We start from the raw sequence: 19,058 nt of genomic DNA on the forward strand, positions 1-19,058 counted from the left end.
CCCTCAGATTTTATTATAACTTAGAGGTATTTACTGCAAATTTTAAGGAAACAATATAGCATTAGAGAAAATACTGAATTGATGGCTTTCTGATTTCAATTTACAAGTCTAGATGTGAGTTAAAAACATAAGCTGCTGGGGTCCTAGGGAGTCCCACCTTCAGTTAGGTTGCAGTCATAATCCCCAGGCTAGTCGGCAGGTCCTTTGTTCTCCTGACTGCTGTTTGTGGTAAGAAGGGGTAGCTTCTGTGTGTCATTACATGTTGACTTGGGCTACTAAAGAAGCCCAGTGTATTGTTAAAGAATATCTGTGTATACGTATATACATATGCACACACACACATATACATGCACACACATACAGACACACACATCAATTCTTTGTCTTCTTTCATAGAAAGATCCTGCATACTTTTATGGATATGTGTATTTTCGACAAGTTCGAGATAAAACTCTTAAAAGAGGCTACTTCCAGAAGGTAATTTTTATGTGCACTATTAAAGTATTTTATGTTATGACTAGGGAAGCAAGAGCTGGACTTAATGGTGTCTATCTGTAGTCTAAACATTTGAGAGGTGGAGATAGAAAAATCTGGAAGTCTAGGCCAATGTGGGCTACCTAGGACCCTGTCTCAATTCCCCATCCCAAACTTAAACTTAATCATGTCTGAGTTTCTGTGTTTTTGCCTGAGTTTTTTTGTTATAGGCACCTGCCCCATTTTTATTATTGTTTATTTATTTACTTAAAGACAAAGTCTGACTATATATGTAACCCTGGTTCTGGAACTTGCTATTTAGACCTTATTGGCCTTGTTCTCACAGAAATCCACTTGCCTCTGCCTCCTGGGTGCTGAGATTAAAGGTGTGTGCCACCATGTTCTGCAATTTAAAAATTTTTATTACATATTTTATGTATGAGTGTTCTGTGTGCATATATACCTGTATATCAGGAGAGGGCATCAGATTCCATTACACTTGGTTGTGAGCCACCATGTGATTGCTGGGAATTGAACTCAGGACTTCTGGAAGAGGTGCTCTTAACTTTCCAGTCCCCATATTCCATAAATTTTAATTTGTTCTCTCTGTACTTTTAGAAGAAGGGAGAAAGTAAACAAATTATAATATTCTTACAACCCATAAAAACCTGCAGGTTTTTTTTAATGAGTTAATAAGTAAAATTTAGCCACATCTTAGTCAAGTTTTACTTTCAACCTAAATATGCAATCTTTTTTCATAAATTAAATGAAAAAAGGAAAATTCCTATTCTAATGTCAGATAAGGTTAAAAAATAAAAGTAGTTTAGAGGATGGAGAGATGGCTTAGTAGTTAAGAGCATTTGCTGCTATTTCAGAGGACATACGTTCAGTTCCCAGCACCCATAGTGGACAGCTTGCAAGGACCTATAACCAACTCCAGGAGATCTGCATCCCTCTTCTGGTCTCTGTGGACACCCACACATATAGACATGAATAAAAAAAAAGCTTAATTAAAAGGAGCAGCTTTCAATGAAAAAAAAACTTACATTTAAAAATCACTGTAATTTGTATCTAAAGTGATCATACTGAAAGTTGCAATTTTTAAGTTTGTAGCTAGGCTAGAACAGCTGGACTGTAGAACATAATAGGCAAAGGGATTTGGGCCAAGCATCATGGTTTGTTTTTCCTTAGTAGAAAGGCTTCGTGTGGCTGGACAGTGATGGCACACCATTAACCCTAGCACTCAGGAGGCAGAGGCAGGTAGATCTCTGATGTTGAGGCCTGCCTGGTCTACAGAGCTAGTTCCAGGAGAGTCAGGGCTGTATAGAGAAACCCTGTTTCAATGAGCGAATGGATGGAGAAATGAATGAATGATTGAATGACTTCAGGTGGCTAATTTCTTATATATGTTGTATATATAAAATATATGTATATAAAATATATATGTAGGCTTCCTAGATTCTCTCTGTTGCTGTGATAAAATACCTTGACCCAAACAGCTGAGGGGAGAATGTAGCTTACGTTAGCGGTAGTCCCAGGTTGTAGCTCAGCCTGTTCTTTTCACTCTGGGACAGTTCAGGACCCCTGCCTAGAGAATGGCTTCATCCTCAGTGGGTAGGGTTTTCTACCTCCATTAACATAGTGAGGGAAATCTCAGACATGGGCCAACCTGATACAGAGGATTATTCGCTTATGCTCTTTTCCCAGGTGGTTATTGATTGTTTGGGAGTTAAAACTAACAGTGACACTTGGCTTTTAAAGCTGTCCCTTACATTAGTCTGTTTTGGGGGAAATTGTTTGGCCTGAAGAGCAGGAATATCTGTGAAAATGCCTTTAGTTCTCAAAGCGGTGGTTCCACCCTTCCTAGTGCTGTGACTCTTGAATACAGTTCCTCATGCTGTGGTGACCTCAATATAAATTATTTCTGTGGCTACTCATAGCTGTAATTTGCTACTGTTGTGGATCATAATGTAAATATCTGATGTACAGGATATTTAATGTACAACCCCTGTGAAAAAGTCTTTTGATCCCCAAGCAGTTGTGATCCCCAGGTTGAGAAACAGTCTTAAATCATAATGAGATTAAAGCTTCTCATTTCTCAGTTATGACTTTGCATTTTCTTTTTAACCATCTGCTGTAAAAAATAACTATCAATTTCAAAATCAATACCCTTTTTTTGCTGAATTTTAGTTCAATAATAATTGTTCATGCAAAATAAATGGCAAACTTAAATTATAATCATTAGGCATTAAAAAAAAAATCTTTGGGACTGGAGAGATGGCTCAGCGGTTAAGAGCACTGACTGTTCTTCCAGAGGTCCTGAGTTCAAATCCCAGCAACCACATGGTGGCTCACAACCATCTGTAACAGAATCTGATGCCCTCTTCTGGTGTGTCTGAAGACAGCTACAGTGTACTTATATGTAATAAATAAATAAATCTTTAAAAAAAAAAACTTTGTCCCTTTTCTTTCCTCAGTCATTGGTTTTGATCAGCAAACTACCTTATATTCATTTTTTTCACACCGTACTCAAACAGATAGCACCAGAGTATTTTGAAAAAAATGAACCTTATTTGGAAGCAGGTAAGTTAAATATTATATGAATTATGTACTGTGTGTGTGACTCTGTGTGAGTGTATCTGTTCATACATGTTCACATGTTTTCAAAGCACGTGAGTGTGCCAGTGCGCACACAGATGTGTATGGGAGCCAGAGGTGAATCCTGGGTGGTGCTCCTTAGGAGCCAGTTACCTTGATTTTTGAAGTAGGTAGGGTCTCTTACCAAGACCTGAGGTTTTTAATTAGGTTAGGCTGGCTTGCCAATGAGCCCCAGTGAGCCCGTCTTCTCCCCAGGGCTTGAGTTATAACCATGCCTCATTACCATGTCTGACGTTTGTGTGAGTTCTGGGGATCAAACTCAGCTCCTCATGCTTGTGTGGCAAGCACTTTACTGACTTTCCCTAGCCCAAGGGGTGATCCCGTTTCTTTTATATTATTTTTGGTTTTCACCGATTTATTTGCTTGTTTGTTTGTGTGTGCATGCATGCATGTGTACATGTGAGTGAAGTATCAACTCCCCCTTAGAGCTGGATTTCCAAGTTGCTGTGAGCTGCCTTTTGATAGAATTATTTTCACTTTTAACATGAGTCATCTCTTCTCCACCAGCACCCCAAGTTACGTACTCGTAAAGAAAGTTTTAATAAAGCTGAAGCTGACACTCTAAAAACATCAGAAGAAGATTTAAGACTTGCATCTTAAATGATGTGAGAGAGAAACAGATCATTTGGTCTCGTGTCTTTCCCTAAAAATGCCAAAGTGCCGTCTGGTCCTACCCACTGTAACAGTATAAATGGTGTCTGCTAGAGTCAGTAACAAGGTTTTGTACTGGTAGTTCTTGGAATACCATTGAACAGAAATCCAGAAACAATAGTTAAATAAATGGGAAACCTGCCCCTGAAGCTACTTGTCATCCAACAGGTTTTCTTCTTAATTAAAGCATTTTTATTGGTGGTGTGTGTGCCACATGCATCTGAGTGCCTGAGGGGAGGCCAGAGAGGGCAGGCAGTTGTGAGCTTCCTGACATCAGTGATAAAAGCCAAGTTCAGGTCTTTTGCAAGAGCAGGAAGTACAACAGCTGAGCCATCACTCTAGCTCTCATTCAACAGTTAACCAGTACTTATCCTAGAACATAATATTTCTGAAAGAATTATGACTTAAATATTTCATCAAATTTACTCTTCTTTGTCTGCTGTCATTATTAACATATTTCTCCCATGTTACAAAAAGAGCTCTAACCTGCAGTGTCCATTTTAAATATTTCAATTTTCCACTTACATTAGTATTTTGTACATTTTCAGCCTGCAATGACGTTGACCGATGGCCGGCCCCAGTGCCAGGGAAAACATTGCATCTGCCTATCATGGGACTAGTAATGAAGGTAACAACTACGTGGCCTCCTTTGTCTGCTCCAAAGAACTCCACAGTGGGCTCACACGCGGGCCTGCTGACATTTAGCGGTGTTAATGCCTTCGCCATTGTTGTTGCTGTGAGGCACCACAGACAGCACAGTTGAGCCCACCTCACAGAACCCTTCCTACCACCCCAGGCCCCAGCCAGGCAGGTACCTAGTGAAGTAGTGCAGCTTGTTGTTCCTGTGGAGTGCACACAGAGACATGCCTGCCTCTAGAGTCCTGCAAGATGGGTGGTAGGCAGGAAAGGACACTTGTAGTCTTGGGTGTGAATTGCTGAAAATTAAGATAAACTAGAAAAGTCATTGGTTTTTCAGCTCTAAATGGTCTTTTAACATTTAATGCCAGACCAAGAATGTTTGTTTGTTTGTTTGTTTGTTTGTTTTGGAATATTTTTTGTTATGGTGAAGATTTCTTTTTTTATTGTTTCTCTTTGTGTATTGGAGATTGAACCCAGGGCCTCGTAAGTGCTAGGCGAGTGCTTCACCTCTGAGCTGAGTTTCTAACCCATTATTTTGTTTTGAAGGAATTAGAATTTTACTGACAGATTTTGTGTGAATAAACTCATGTTCTTTGCAATTCATGCATTTGTGACACTGGATTGCTTCTTAGCAGTGTTCCCTCTTTACACTCCTTGTTTTGTGTATATTCCCCCACCCCTTCAGCAAACATAACAATAATAGGATAGCACTGGGTTGAGTGTCCCCTTCGTTTCCTGTGGGGTTCATTCAGAGGTGGCAGGCTTGAGAGGGTGTGTTTGGGTGTGTGTTTGTGAAGCAGAGACTGGGAAAGTGAGCAGGAAGCCGTGTGACTCTGTCCTGACTTAGTGTCTAGCACATTTGCTTCTTGGTGTTTAATGATCTCTGTAGACATGGGAACTTTAGTTTCCCTCCTCCTGCTGTCACAAAGAACAAACACCCTTAGTTCTGTAACCCTACAGCGACACTTGTCTTTAGCGAACTTTAGAAGTGCTGAGTGTGCTAGATAGAGCACATGCTATGCCGGTAAGTAATAGTTCCTCTCTGTCTTTAAGGTGAGGATTCCCACGTGTCATGACAAGCCTGGGACTACGCAGTTAACTCAGCAGGTACCATGATGCTGAAGTGACCATGGTGCAGCCTCGGGGCCTGTTTACTGGATCACCCTATTACCTTTAAGTTAGTTGGTGATAAACTGTCTAACATTTCTTGTTAGAAATATTGTTGTTACTACCTTAATAGGTACTGGAGAACCCAGTATTTATGTTGTAATTGTGAGGACTAAATGATAGTAAATACTTTAAAGGAGGTTTAATTCTGGCAAAAGCTGTTCTCTTAGGAGAGTAGCCAACAGAATTCTAATTTTAGACAATTCAGTCAAAAGGATTCTGGAGCTGTTTCTGAAAGCAGTTTCTGTCCCCCGTGGTTTGTCACCATTCCCACTGTGCCTCCAGTAAAGTTAGAGGCCAGCAGGAGACCTGACTGCCGGTCACACATCTCCTAGTGTGGATGGCAGGCCCGCCCGCTGTCGTACAGTTGTGGCCGAGTCTCGCATCTGGCCTTGGGTTGATGCCTACCCACAGTGTTGTGCTTCTCTCTGCCTTCTGCTGCCTTGTGGGGGGCTTGTAGGATCCATTCTCTCTGGCCGCTCCTGGAAGAAGAGACACTTGTCCAAATGAACTGAGTGATATGGCTCTTTGACTGTGAGATGGCTGTGCTGTTATTTTCATTTATTTATTATGTGTTTTGAACCTGTCTCACTGGTAGCCCTGTCTGGCCAGGAACTTGCTAGCGAGGCCGACCTTGAACTTGCCTCGGTTCTCCTGCCTCTGCTTTTGAGTGCTGGTATTACAGTAGTCATGTACCATCGTGTGTCATGCTTGGCTCACGGTAGCCAGATGTGGTGGTGTGCACATCTTAGTTCTAACACTAACCTCTTGTGAGTGCTCCAGGGCAGCCAAGGCTGTACTGTTAGATCCTGTCTCAAAAACAAAGACCAGTTTCTGTAAACTTTAGTAACATCTCCCCTACTTTTCTTCTTCTTTTTTTTAATCCTTTAGGCAGATACACACACATCTATTATTTTGCCTACTGTTCATGAGGTGGATCTTTTCAGGTAAAGAATTTTTAAAAATGTTAACTACTTTGTCTTTTTAACTTGTGTTAATTGTTATTAATTTATGGAAAATGTGAATTAACCTGGAAGAAAATACTCATTATTGACCACAAAGATTCTTTAAAAGAATATTATGTTTTAATGGTAAATCCAGTAGTTCATCCTGGTTGCAAGAAAATTAAGATGTGCATTGAGTGCTCCATGGTTAAAACAGACAGTTTTTGTTTTCATTTGGTATGAGAATTGTGGTGATGTTAGAAAAAGTAGAGTTTTGGTTTTTTTTTAATTTTAAATTTGGGGGTGAAATATCACGAGATTTGTGCTTTTTGTTGAAAAAAAAACTTTAGTAAGAAAAAATAGAGAATAACAAATACTATTTTCTTGTATTTAAAAAGTTTTTAATAAAATTATATACTCTAGTACTTGAAAAAGGAGGAAAGATGCAAAAAGAGAAGATACCATTGTTTATGCATTTTATCCAGAACAGCTGATTAGGAATCTGTAGGCCGCTGCTCAAGGCATAGGTCTGAAAGTGTTTGTGATTTGTAGCCCAGCTTGAAAATGCACTGTTGCCGATGAGCAGTGAAGCAAATGCTTGGGTTTTGGAGACAGGGATTTTCTGTATAGCCATGGCTGTCCGAGAACTCATTCTGTAGACCAGGCTGGTCTCGAACTCATCGAGATCCTGCCTGTGAGTGCTGGGATCAAAGGCTTGTGCCACCATTGGCTAGGTTTTCGTTTCTCTTTTTTGTTTTTATTAGTTAAAATTAACTACCTTGTTTTTTATCTCATAAATTTGTTTTATGTTTTTGCACTTTACATGTGCACTTACATGGTTTGGAGGAGTGTTTGTTTTTTAACTGGTGAGATGCGTTATGTTCTTCAGAAATACTTTTTTCTCTTCTCTAATCTGCTAGGGAAAATTGCTACCAAATAAGGAAGAAAATGAAGTGAGAAAGGTTCCTAACCGTTCAGACATAAGCACACTAATGGAATTGGTCTTCAGAGCCTCACACCTGGCTTTGCTTGTGTGCGTGCAGCGAGCATGCCTAACTGTCAGCATCGCCACACTCTCAGCTCATGTTTCAGATCAAGCTGACAGTCGCAGGAAGAATTGTACCAACGTGAAGCTCTTGGAATGATTGTTTAGGAATTTGAAAGGCAAAATTGGATAAATAATAAAGTATTTCTACTGTGTAAACTTTCTAGGTGTTTTTGCCCAGTTTTTCTTCACAGCCAGATGCTTTGGGAGTTGGTGCTATTGGGAGAGCCCCTTGTGGTCATGGCACCGTCGCCGTCAGAGTCTTCAGAAACTGTACTGGCCCTCGTTAAGTGAGTGTGTTTACAGGCTCTTGACTCCGATCCTTGCTATATTTTCAGTCAGTAATGTTCCCCCACTCACTGCATCTGTTCATGCAACAGCTTTCTCAGAATGTGTGGGAAGATTGATTCAGGTTCGGTTAGAGCTCAAACCATGTTTTTGCTTCTTTGAATAACACGCACGCACGCACGCACGCACGCACACTCATTCAGTTACATGAAGTTACACCCTGATAAATTTCAATTAGTATTTGAGACCAGTGCTTATGAAATACTGAGATAATTTGTCTTTTGTGCATATAGAGATGTCTCATGATTTGTTTGTCTTCCTGTTCCACAGCTGTATTTCTCCATTAAAGTACTTTAGTGATTTTCGACCTTACTTCACAATTCATGATAGTGAATTCAAAGAATATACTACCCGTACTCAAGCTCCGTAAGTAAACACAATAACTTTTGTTAACTAAGTATTATCTTTATTACCAAGATTTTGTAGAATTGTGTAATAAATTTTATTGTGTAATAACATTTTATTTTAAAATTTTGACTTACTGATTTGAAGAAAATAGTCATTCTTTCCATTTAGCTCCTGTTTTATAATTGTTTACCCTCTTTCTTAGCCTGAGTTTTAGAAGAACAAACACCATGTCCATTTACTTTCTCTATTTCTTGATTTCCTGCTAACATAGTATCTGCTGCAGGCTAACCTCGTCTTTCTTTAAATAGAACTTCTCTTTCTGAAATTGGTTTTGTTTTATGTGCATGAGTGTTTTGTTTGCATGTATGCCTATGCACCACATGCATGCATGTGCACATGGAAGCCAGAGGGTGTCAGTCCCCCTGGGACTGCAGTTACAGTTAGTGTGAGCTGCCGTCTGTGTGCTAGGAAAAGAACCTCAGTGCTCTGGAAGAGCAGCCAGTGCTCCTAACCGTGGAGCATCTCCCCAGCCCCAGGTGACTTCTTAATACCTGTCTACATTTTCTGTTCTCATGGCTTGGCCTGAGGAGCAAGCACTCTGATGCCATATTTGAGAGGGGAGGGAGGGAGAGGGAGGGGTGTGTGTGTTTGTGTCTGTGTAACTTTTTGTTTTCTTTTGAGACAGGGTCTTATGTAATGCAGGCTGGCCTTTTGATCTTCTCTCTCTCTCTCTCTCTCTCTCTCTCTCTCTCTCTCTCTCTCTCTCTCTCTCTCTCTAGATTTATTTATTTTATATCAGTACACCATAGCTGTCAGACACACCAGAAAAGGACATTGGATCCCAGATGGTTGTGAGCCACCATATGGTTGCTGGGAATTGAATCTGGGTCCTCTGGAAGAACAGTCAGTGCTCTTAACCACTGAGTCATCTCTCTGGCCCTCTCTTGGATTCTCTATGTAGCTAAGGCTGGCCTTGGGTTTGAGCCTCCTGATGCTACCTTCCAACTATGAGGATGGCAAATGTGCTTTTGTAAGATAGAATTTCCATACATAGTTCAGACTGCTCTTGAACTTCTTGATCTTCCTGTCTCCTGGCCATGTGGGGTTATAGTCTAGTCTTCTGTGTAGACTTCTTTCTCTGCTGTTCCCTTAAATGTTGATGTTATCAAAGACTGTGTTCTGGGTTCCTCTTTCAGACAGATCATTTTTTTTTCCTATATAGCCTTAACAATATCCATGGTCTCGGTTGAGACCCTACACTAAGGCAAGGAGGTGGCTAAGCAGGTAAAAGCACTTGCCATGCAAGCCGTCAGGTGTGAGTTCAAGCCCCAGATCCCCATGTACAGAGCTGGGTGCAGTGGCACACATCTGTGGTCTAAGCACTCCCACAGTGAGATGGTTGGCAGAGACAGGAGAAACCCTTGGGAGCTCTGGGCCAGCTAGCCTAGTGTGCACTGTATCAGCAGACAGTGACGGACCCTGCTTCCCTGCTTCAGGTGGGTGAAAGCAGGGAGCCACCTCCTGAAAACTCCTCAGGTACCACCTCCAGCATGCCAGGGTGCAAGACACTGTCTCTGTCTCTGTCTCTCTCTGTCTCTGTCTCTCTGTCTCTCTCTCTCTTTCTCACACACACACACACACACAACTAACATTTAATTAATTGTAATTAATTTTAAAGATCCTATATTAACTTGGCGTGGTAATTCACTCTTGTAACCTTAGTACTGAGGAAGAGTTCAGAGTCACCCTGGACTAACTACAGAATAAAAACTTAAAAGCTCCTGTGGTAGTGACTGAAATCTATCTTTGTGCCTTAGATCTGTTCAACACCAGACCTCTGCAGTGCTTTTGTTGGTATTGGTCTAGAGTGTTACTTCTGTATATCCATCCATTCATTTCATTCTTGTTGAGATGGACCTCAATCCCTAGCACTGTTGGCCTAGAACTCACCTTACAATACAGGTTGTTCTTTTTTTTTTTTTTTTGGAGCTGGGGACCGAACCCAGGGCCTTGCGCTTCCTAGGTAAGCGCTCTACCACTGAGCTAAATCCCCAGCCCCAATACAGGTTGTTCTTGAACTTGATAATGTAGTTCAGGATGGTCTTGAACTACCGATCCTCCTGCCTTTGCTGCCCAAGTGCTGGGATTATACCATGTGTTGCCATGCCCAGTTCACAGCTGTATTTCTAATGCATCTGAAACTAAGCATGTTCTGACTGATTTCTTCTTAGTTCCTCTTTTTTGTTCTAACCTCCTGTCTATTGCTTTCTTGATAAATGCTACTGGCTTTGGCTTAGTTATCAAAACATAGCATTATGTCTTCTTAACATGACCTGCAACAGTTCATCAGCCAAAAGTATCTTTCAGCCTGTTTATTGTTTTATTTTAAAGATTTATTTTATTTATTATATATGAATACACTTTAACTGTCTTCAGACACACCAGAAGAGGGCACCGGATCTCATTACAGATGGTTGTGAGCCACCATGTGGTTGCTGGGAATTGAACTCGGGACCTCTGGAAGAGCAGTCAGTGCTTTTAACCACTGAGCCATCTCTCCAGCCCCTTGTGTTCTTTCCATAATTCCTTCTTCAGACTCTAGTTTTTCTCTGTCTACTGTTGCTTTCCCTCCTTATAGGGCATCCTCTAAACCTCCCCACGTTGATCTGTAGCATGTATGTGGCAGACCTCCACTTGACTCTCTGGCTTCTCTGCTTACAAGCTGGTGCATTCATTCATTCCTAGTGTATACACTTGGTGCTGCTCTTTCTGTTCACCCTCCCACCCTCTCAGGAGTGCTCAGGTGCCTGTGCTTGTGGGTGGAGGCTGAGCCCACCTCACTGTCTGACATGGAATCTGCACTGCCCTCACCTTCCTTGGAAAGCTACTCATCTTTCATGTGTGATCCATGTCACATCTTTGGTGACTCTGTCTTCTAAAACTCTGGCAGAATATAGCTTCTCCTTGGGATTGCTATGCATTTTATTTCCCTCTCAGTGTCTTCTAATTGTTGCCATCATGACTGAATATACATGCCTTGATACCGTTATGCTGTTTAAGAATCATGTCTTTGGGGCTGGAGAGATGGCTCAGCAGTTAAGAGCACCCGACTGCTCTTTCAGAGGTTATGAGTTCAATTCCCAGCAACCACATGGTGGCTCACAACCATCTGTAAAGAGATCCGATGCCCTCTTCTGGTGTATCTGAAGACAGCTACAGTGTACTTATATATATAATAAATAATAAATCTTTAAAAAAAAAAAAAGAATCATGTCTTTGGAGGAACGGAGAAACAACTCAGCAGTTAAAAGTACTGGCTGCTCTTCCAGCGGACCCAGGTCTGATTCCCAGTACCCACAGAATGTTCACAACTATCCTTTACTCCAGTTCCAGGGGATCTGATGCCCTATTCTGGCCTTCTAGGGTACCCAGCACACATATGATGTACAGACATACATACATGCAAAATCCACATAAAATAAAATGAGTAAATCTAATAAAAAAAGTCATGTTTTTTATCTTCATATATCCAGTACTGAATATGTTGCCTGTTATGTTATATAATCAAGTAAAGGGAACAATATTCATTATATTGTTGACTCAGAAACTGCCACCTATTCTTCTGTGATTTAACATTTTGTCTCATTTTTATACAGGCCCTCAGTCATCTTAGGAGTAACCAACCCCTTTTTTGCTAAAACACTACAGCACTGGCCACACATTATTCGAATAGGAGATCTTAAACCTGCAGGTAATGTGTTTCCTTGGTGTTTAGAGTGTGTGACAGGACTGGGTACTTACTTGGAACTCTCCTTGTGTTTGTCTCTTACGGTTGACATTATTGGTAACATTCTTGGAGACAGTCTGGATAAGGGCCTTTGGAAAAGAGTATAGCTTCTCACTAAAATGAGCATATGTCCTACCCCTAAGAAAACCAGAGAAAACTGAGCTTTTTATTTTATAAACTACATAAAATAGGGGATTCTAGTTTTGCTTGTAGAAAATCTTATTGGAAACTAAAATGAGAGCCAAATGTCATAGTGTCCATGTATAATCCTAGCACTCTAGAGACTGAGGCAGGAGGACTGTAAATTCAAGGCCAGCCTGGACTACGTAGTTCCAGGCCAGCATGAGCGTCATACTAGAGACCCAGCCTCAAAATAAGGAAGGAAAAAAAAAGGCTAGGATTATTCTCAGGTTGGTCTTAAGACAAGTGTTATGTAGCTTTTGAGGAGGTCCTCACTAATTGTACTTTCCTTGAGAAAAAGACGTATAGTGTTTGGATTCTTGTAGGAATTTAATAGGTGTTTATTACAAGAGTAAGTGAATTCTGAGATTCGATGTTTACTTCAGATGCCAATCTAATGATTCCTCTAGCATTTGTCATGGTCCCCTCTCATTCTATTATTTTTCTGAGAGATATTAACGATAGTTCAGAGAACAGCTTACTCTACTCACAAAAGATAAGGGAGGTTTTGTATTTTTTTTGAGAAAAATTATTATTATTTTTTTTAATTTTATGTATATGAATACACTGTAACTGTCTTCAGACACACCAGAAGAGGGCGTCAGATCTCATTACAGATGGTTGTGAGCCACCAAGTGGTTGCTGGGAATTGAACTCAGGACCTCTGGAAGAGCAGTCAGTGCTCTTAATGTTGAGCCATCTCTCCAGCCCCTCTCGCTCCCCTTTTTTGGGTGTGGTTTTTACTTACTTAGACTCTTGCGATTTACTGTAATGCAGTGCACTGTTATTAACTTTTCTTTCCTATGAGAAAGGTTCGCTTAGGGACATTGGCATGAAACTTTTGCCAGAAACCATTGGTGGCATATTATGAACAGAAACCATTGGTGGCTTAGTATGAACAGAAACCATTGGCGGCTTAGTATGAGCAGAAACCATTGGCGGCTTAGTATGAGCAGAAACCATTGATGGCTTAGTATGAGCAGAAACCATTGGTGGCTTAGTATGAGCAGAAACCATTGGTGGCTTAGTATGAGCAGAAACCATTGGTGGCTTAGTATGAGCAGAACCGTTTCCTCAAGACTTCCCATCTTTGGTTGTCCGAGGTCTTTGTGTGCCTCGTGCTGGTCTCTCATCAGACAGGCTTTTGAGTGTTTTACTATTTTACTCTCTGAGTTGTAATGACAACTTTGGAATTTTGTTTTTTTTTTTTTTTAAACACAGAAATATAAGAATGTGTGCTCTTGTTTTAATTCCAGGTATGGAGATATGGGGCTGCTTTGAAATGACTACAGCACCTGACTGTGATTTACCTGGTGCTCTAGCAGAGGCATGGTTTTGCCAGCCACAGATAGTTTCTGCAATTGTGTGACATTTGGAATTCTGGGACCTTTTTCAGAGGGCATATAAATGCTAGGGCCTGAGAGAGGAGAATGATGGTTGGTTGTTTAGAGGGGTTTGTTATGGTTTGTTAGTAGAAGAAGAAAACAAGAAAAGAAATTAGATTTAGGAATGTTTCTAATAACTTTCTCTCCTCTATCTTTGTTTCTCTCCTATCTAGTGGGTGGGCAGAGGTGGGAAAAAAAAAAACCCACATAGTAGCAAAGACTAGCTACAGAGTCCTTTTAGCAATCAGTGTTTAGCTTTGATGAAGTTCATTATATCTAACTTTTTCTTTATTTCTTGTGGATTGATAGTCATTTTTACAAAGTCAGATTTTAATTTTACAACCCTGAATGTCTGGAACATATCATACGACATTGTCTGGCTTCTCGAGTTCAGGAAGCCAGTGCATATGCTACACAGTGCACATGCGCAGCTTAAAATGCCATTGAGGAGTTTGGCTTTGAAAACTTAGTTTATAGAGTTACAGAAAAAGCATGTCTTGTAGGCCCCAGAGTGTGTCTTTAGGGCCCAGGAATTTATAATAATCCTGTTATTATTGTTGAGTTTTAACACTGCCAGGTAATTAGTCCTGATGGAGAGAGGTTTCTTTTTCTGTGTTTTACTACCTGTCCGGTCCACCCACTTTATACCAAATGGAGAAATAAAAGCTAAGGGTCATGTTCCCTGAAGACAGAACAAACTGTGTTGGTTTATATCGGCTCTAATTGTAGACTAGTCATGTCTAATCAGAAAGTGGAATTGCTCATTTCACAACAAGGACAATAAAATATCTGGCCTAAGATGTATGTACAAATATTCAAAGGTGCATTAAGATGATTCTACTAATGTGATGGCCCACTTGTTTGTCTGTTAGCATTGGGCCCTGAATAACTTTGTAAATCAAATATGTATAACCACAGAACTGGGGTGTTGCCTCACATTGGTGCCCTTTTCCAAAGCTGTCTGGCATCCATTTTATGTTTTAAAATAATCGAGAATGTCACGCATGCCAACAGTGAGTGTTGCCCAGGTCCGCCGCCACCCCTTCTGTGGATGGTGAGTGCTGGAGCTCGGAGGCCAACCTGTACCCACCTGATGAAGGCCCCGAGTCAGAGTGAAGCCTTGTGCACTGCTGGGCTTTTGTCATTTCTCATTAAAAATAAAAGACAGTATTTTCCTGTAACATGTATGATTGTAACTAAAAGTATCGTGCTGTTGACAAGGGAGTATTGTGCATCCCAGGCAGACGTTTATCACTAAGTTACAAGCGAGTTTGTGAGAATGTTTGTTTTTCTCTTTCAGGTGAAATTCCTAAGCAAGTTAAAGTGAAAAAACTGAAGAACCTAAAAACTCTGGATTCTAAACCTGGTATCGACTTCTACTGATGACTTTTCTTATTTTATATCTATCTGTGCTATAGTGCATGTGTGGAGGTCAGAGGGCAGCTTGGAGAGTTATTTCTCTCTCTCCACCATGGATTCTAGAAATGGAAGTCATGGAGTGTGGCTTGCACAAGCACATTTTCCTGCTGAGTCAGTCTGTTGGCCCTGACTTTTATTAGTTTTAAGTATATACTCACCTAGGCTGTTGGGTTTTTCTTTTTATCTTATTTTCTTAGGAGTTTATACTTCTTACAAGCCATATCTAAACAGAGATGAGGAGATCATTAAACAACTCCAGAAGGTAAATATCTGCTCCTATTAGTAATGTAAATCTCTCATTGAGGCATCTGATACTTAGTCAGGCAATATGCGGGTTTTGTTTTGTTGTTATTTTTGTATAATAATGTGAAATGGAACCTCACTTTTTAAAAACTATACTTTCTGCCAATTGAACCTTATGCATGCTAGGCAAGGACTTTACCATTGAGATGTATCCCTAGCCTAGAATCTTCAGTCCTGGCTGGCCTAGAACTTACTATACAGACCAGGCTGGTCTTGAACTTGTAATCTTCCTGTTTCTGCTTCCTAAGTGCTGTATTACAGTCATGTGCCACCTTGCCTTGGCTTGGATTATCTTTGAAAAATTAAAAAAATCTCTGTATGCGTGTGTGTGTGTGTGTGTGTGTGTGTGTGTGACTCGATTCTCTCCTTCCACCTTTTATTTGGGTTCCAGGGAAAAAATACCTTTACTCTTTGAGATGAGACATCTTGCTAGCTCTGAGTCACTTTTGTTTTTTTGCCTTGCACACCTCAACCCTGAATGACTTTAAAGCTAACCTTAGGTCTGTATGTGGTTGCTCAAACTTGTAATATCAGCACTAGGAAACTGAGACAGAAGAATCTAGGTTCTAGACCAACCTGGCTAAATAGTGACCTCCTGTCTCAAAAGTAGACACATAGTTCTGGTGAGATGGCTCACCAGGTGACGGCGTTGGCTGCTGAGCCTCAATCTCTGGGAGGGACCCACATGGTGTAAAGAGAGAGGAGAAAACTAACTCCCACAAGTTGCCCTCCACACATTTTGCTGTGATACATGTGTGCTAGTTCCCACATCCCCAGTCACACACACACACACACACTGCTATATACAAAATAAAGGCATGGACCTGAGTTTGATCCCAGGATCTACATGATAAAGACAGAGCTGACTCTTGCAGGTTGTCCTCTGGTTTATATAACCACTCCTTGGCACACACGTGCACATGCACACATACAAACTAATGCAATGACCAAGCCAGCTATCAATCAACAGGGTCTCAAGGGAGTGAGAATTGAAAAAGAAGAAAAATAGTTAGACAAAATTATTATAACATGACTCCAGCCCGTTCTGAGGCTGAAGTAAGCTTTATTTCTCTCCAGCCTGCTTTTATATCATTTTAGATATATCCAAAAACATGCTCAGTTCTTATTTCAAAGACAAAGTATCTAGTTGGAGTTTCCTGACACTAAAATATGGGTTTCCACTTTTTTCTTTCAAGGGTGTACAGCAGAAACGTCCTTCGGAGGCCCAAAGTGTTATTCTCCGGCGCTATTTTTTGGAACTGACACAAAGTTTCATCATTCCATTAGTAAGTTATTACTCTTAATGATTTGTTAACTCAAGTCTTGAGTTATATGCTTCGCCAATTAGTGTACTTAGTGATTTAAAATCAAGCCACTTATGAGAGAACTGGATTCTTTGTTGTAGCCTTGATTCACTTGGTAAGTCATCTGGTCCTCAGTTTGCTTGTCCTTGATATGTGGCTGATTCTATGGTCCCTAAATACCTTTGAGGGTTTTTGCTTGATTGACTTTGAGACATAGTCTCTCTGTGTAGCTCTGACTGTCCTGGAACTCACAGAGATTCTCCTGTCTCTGCCTCTGCCTCCCTAATGCTGGGATTAAAGGCATATTCCAACATTCCTGGCTTTGGTGATTGTCTATGGATTTATACTGCAGCATCCATAGAACAAATGATTACAAGGTGTGCAGATACCCAAGGGTCCGGTTAGGTTTGTGTTAGCTGTTACAGGTTCTGATATAAATCTTCACAATGTGTGCAAAGCTGGGTCTGCAAAGCTAGGTCCAGTTCTTCATCAGAAATTACTGGTGGGGATGTCAGATGCAGCAGAGGGAAGAGCATTGAGCAGTGATGCTGCAGGGCTGGAGAGGTGGCGCAGCCGTTAAAGGCTGGGCTCACAACCAGATGTCAGATGCAGCCGAGAGGAGAGCATTGAGCAGTGATGCTGCACATGTCCTTTGGGTCATGGTGCTGTTGTCTCTCATTGAGAGGGACTGTGCACAGTGAAGGAAGCTCTTGAGTAGGTGGGTAGGGGAGTGTTTTCTGCAAGATTCAGCCAATCCCGTCCTACTCTATGGTTTTCTTCATGATGCTTTCAACGTCTTTCCTTCTCTTAAATACCATCTACTAGACTAGACTCTACTAGACTAGAGCTCTTATTTCCTCCCGTGATATGGTGATCTTTTTCAGAAGCTTTCTCCATGTCTTGTACCTGGGAGTACTGGTCTAGTGAGAGCAGGAGCACTTCTCTATCAGATTGATGCAAGGTTCCCTCAAGTCTTTTTCTACATCACCCTTATGAATAGAAACCAAGACTGGAACCTTGTTCCTGCCTCCCTTATTGCTGAGATATACCAGCACCCCTGCAGGTTGCTCTCTTGTAGCACACTGGCTGCTCTGTGACAGGGACTCAGAGGGCAGCTGTGTCTCTCTGTGTCTCAGGGTTAGTGCAAGGCAGTGGACTGTAGTGGCTTGGCCTGATGTTGTGTATATTCTTTTTTTTTTTTTGGTTCTTTTTTTCGGAGCTGGGGACCGAACCTGGGCCTTGCGCTTCCTAGGTAAGCGCTCTACCACTGAGCTAAATCCCCAGCCCCAGTTGTGTATATTCTAATGCTAATATTGGTTCCCCAAGATCTGGTTTCCCCAGAGACAAGAGAGTCCTCACATAGATCAAGTGGTGCTATGTGACCTTGGCCCCTGTTATTTCTTATTGCTAAATAAAGATGCCAACAGCCAATAGCCAAGAGACATAGGCAGGTTTTAGGGTTCCAGGCCTGCGGGTGAGAGGAGAACCACAAAGGAGAGAAAAAAACAAAGAGGAGAGACCTCCGTGGGTTAGGAGTTGTGAGAACATGGTCTGGAGGGCTGGCTAATTGGAGTTAAGAAAAGCCCAGATGATACAGTACATAATAACTCAGGGTTATCTATTAAAAGGTAGATTCTAATAGCATAGAGAGTAGACATCTGCCCAGCTCTTGTGCTACTTAAGACTTATTGTAAATAATAAAATGTATGTGTCCCTTTTACCTGGGAAACAAGTGATCAAAGGCGGGGTAAAACTCCCTCAGATTGGGATTAAAATGATTACAACAGTGTACTGTGCCTTGGCCCAAGTTGGTCAAGCAGGGAGTGCATGTGTCTTAGTACGTACATCTTCTGAACTAGCCTGTGGTGGATTCCATATAACGCCTGCATTTGTACCTGAAGAGGTCACCCTAGAGTTTCTCTCTCTACTCTTTTGTTTTGTTTGAGACAGGATCTCACTACGTAGCCCTAGCTGGCCTGAAAATCACTGTGTAGATCAGGATGGCCTCCAACTCACAGAGATGCACCTGCTTCTGCCTCTCAAGTCCTGGCTGGTACTGGGTTGGTTTTTTTGGGGGGGAGGGGGTGTTTGTTTGTTTTTGATTTTTTGTTTTGAACAGGTTACTATCATATCCAGGAAGCTGTATAACTCCAAAAAGGGACCTGTGTGTATCTTGCTCCATTCTGATGTATGGTAGTCTTTAACTATTATATAAATAACTAGAGAAGACAGCCATTCTGAGAAGCTTAGAGGAGTGAGACACAGACAGCAGTGGGACAGTGTCTGGTCTTAGAGGAGTGAGACACAGACAGCAGTGGGACAGTGTCTGGTCTTAGAGGAGTGAGACACAGACAGCAGTGGGACAGTGTCTGGTCTTAGAGGAGTGAGACACAGACAGCAGTGGGA

General features: G+C 41.3%; 1 protein-coding gene across 5 annotated transcripts in view; it reads left to right on the top strand.

Moving 5' to 3' along the window:
- Positions 1-19,058, top strand: part of Dennd6a (DENN domain containing 6A) — a 48,363-nt gene that overhangs the window by 19,640 nt on the left and 9,665 nt on the right. For 4 of the 5 annotated variants that reach the window (XR_010058291.1, XR_005494603.2, NM_001134467.1 and 1 more), the window contains exons 5-15: positions 397-477; positions 2,952-3,057; positions 4,332-4,411; positions 5,476-5,529; positions 6,481-6,536; positions 7,746-7,868; positions 8,197-8,292; positions 11,931-12,025; positions 14,927-14,992; positions 15,243-15,307; positions 16,545-16,634. Coding sequence is in view for 3 of the 5 variants with exons in the window: in NM_001134467.1 (NP_001127939.1) it covers positions 397-477; positions 2,952-3,057; positions 4,332-4,411; positions 5,476-5,529; positions 6,481-6,536; positions 7,746-7,868; positions 8,197-8,292; positions 11,931-12,025; positions 14,927-14,992; positions 15,243-15,307; positions 16,545-16,634 (912 nt within the window). In the remaining 2 variants the exon portion in view is untranslated. The remainder of the gene's footprint in view (positions 1-396; positions 478-2,951; positions 3,058-4,331; positions 4,412-5,475; positions 5,530-6,480; positions 6,537-7,745; positions 7,869-8,196; positions 8,293-11,930; positions 12,026-14,926; positions 14,993-15,242; positions 15,308-16,544; positions 16,635-19,058) is intronic. The other variant, XM_017600075.2, reaches the window with a different exon arrangement.

Source organism: Rattus norvegicus, chromosome 16 (genome assembly GCF_036323735.1).
Source record: "Rattus norvegicus strain BN/NHsdMcwi chromosome 16, GRCr8, whole genome shotgun sequence".
In the NCBI taxonomy this organism is placed as follows: Eukaryota; Metazoa; Chordata; class Mammalia; order Rodentia; family Muridae; genus Rattus; species Rattus norvegicus.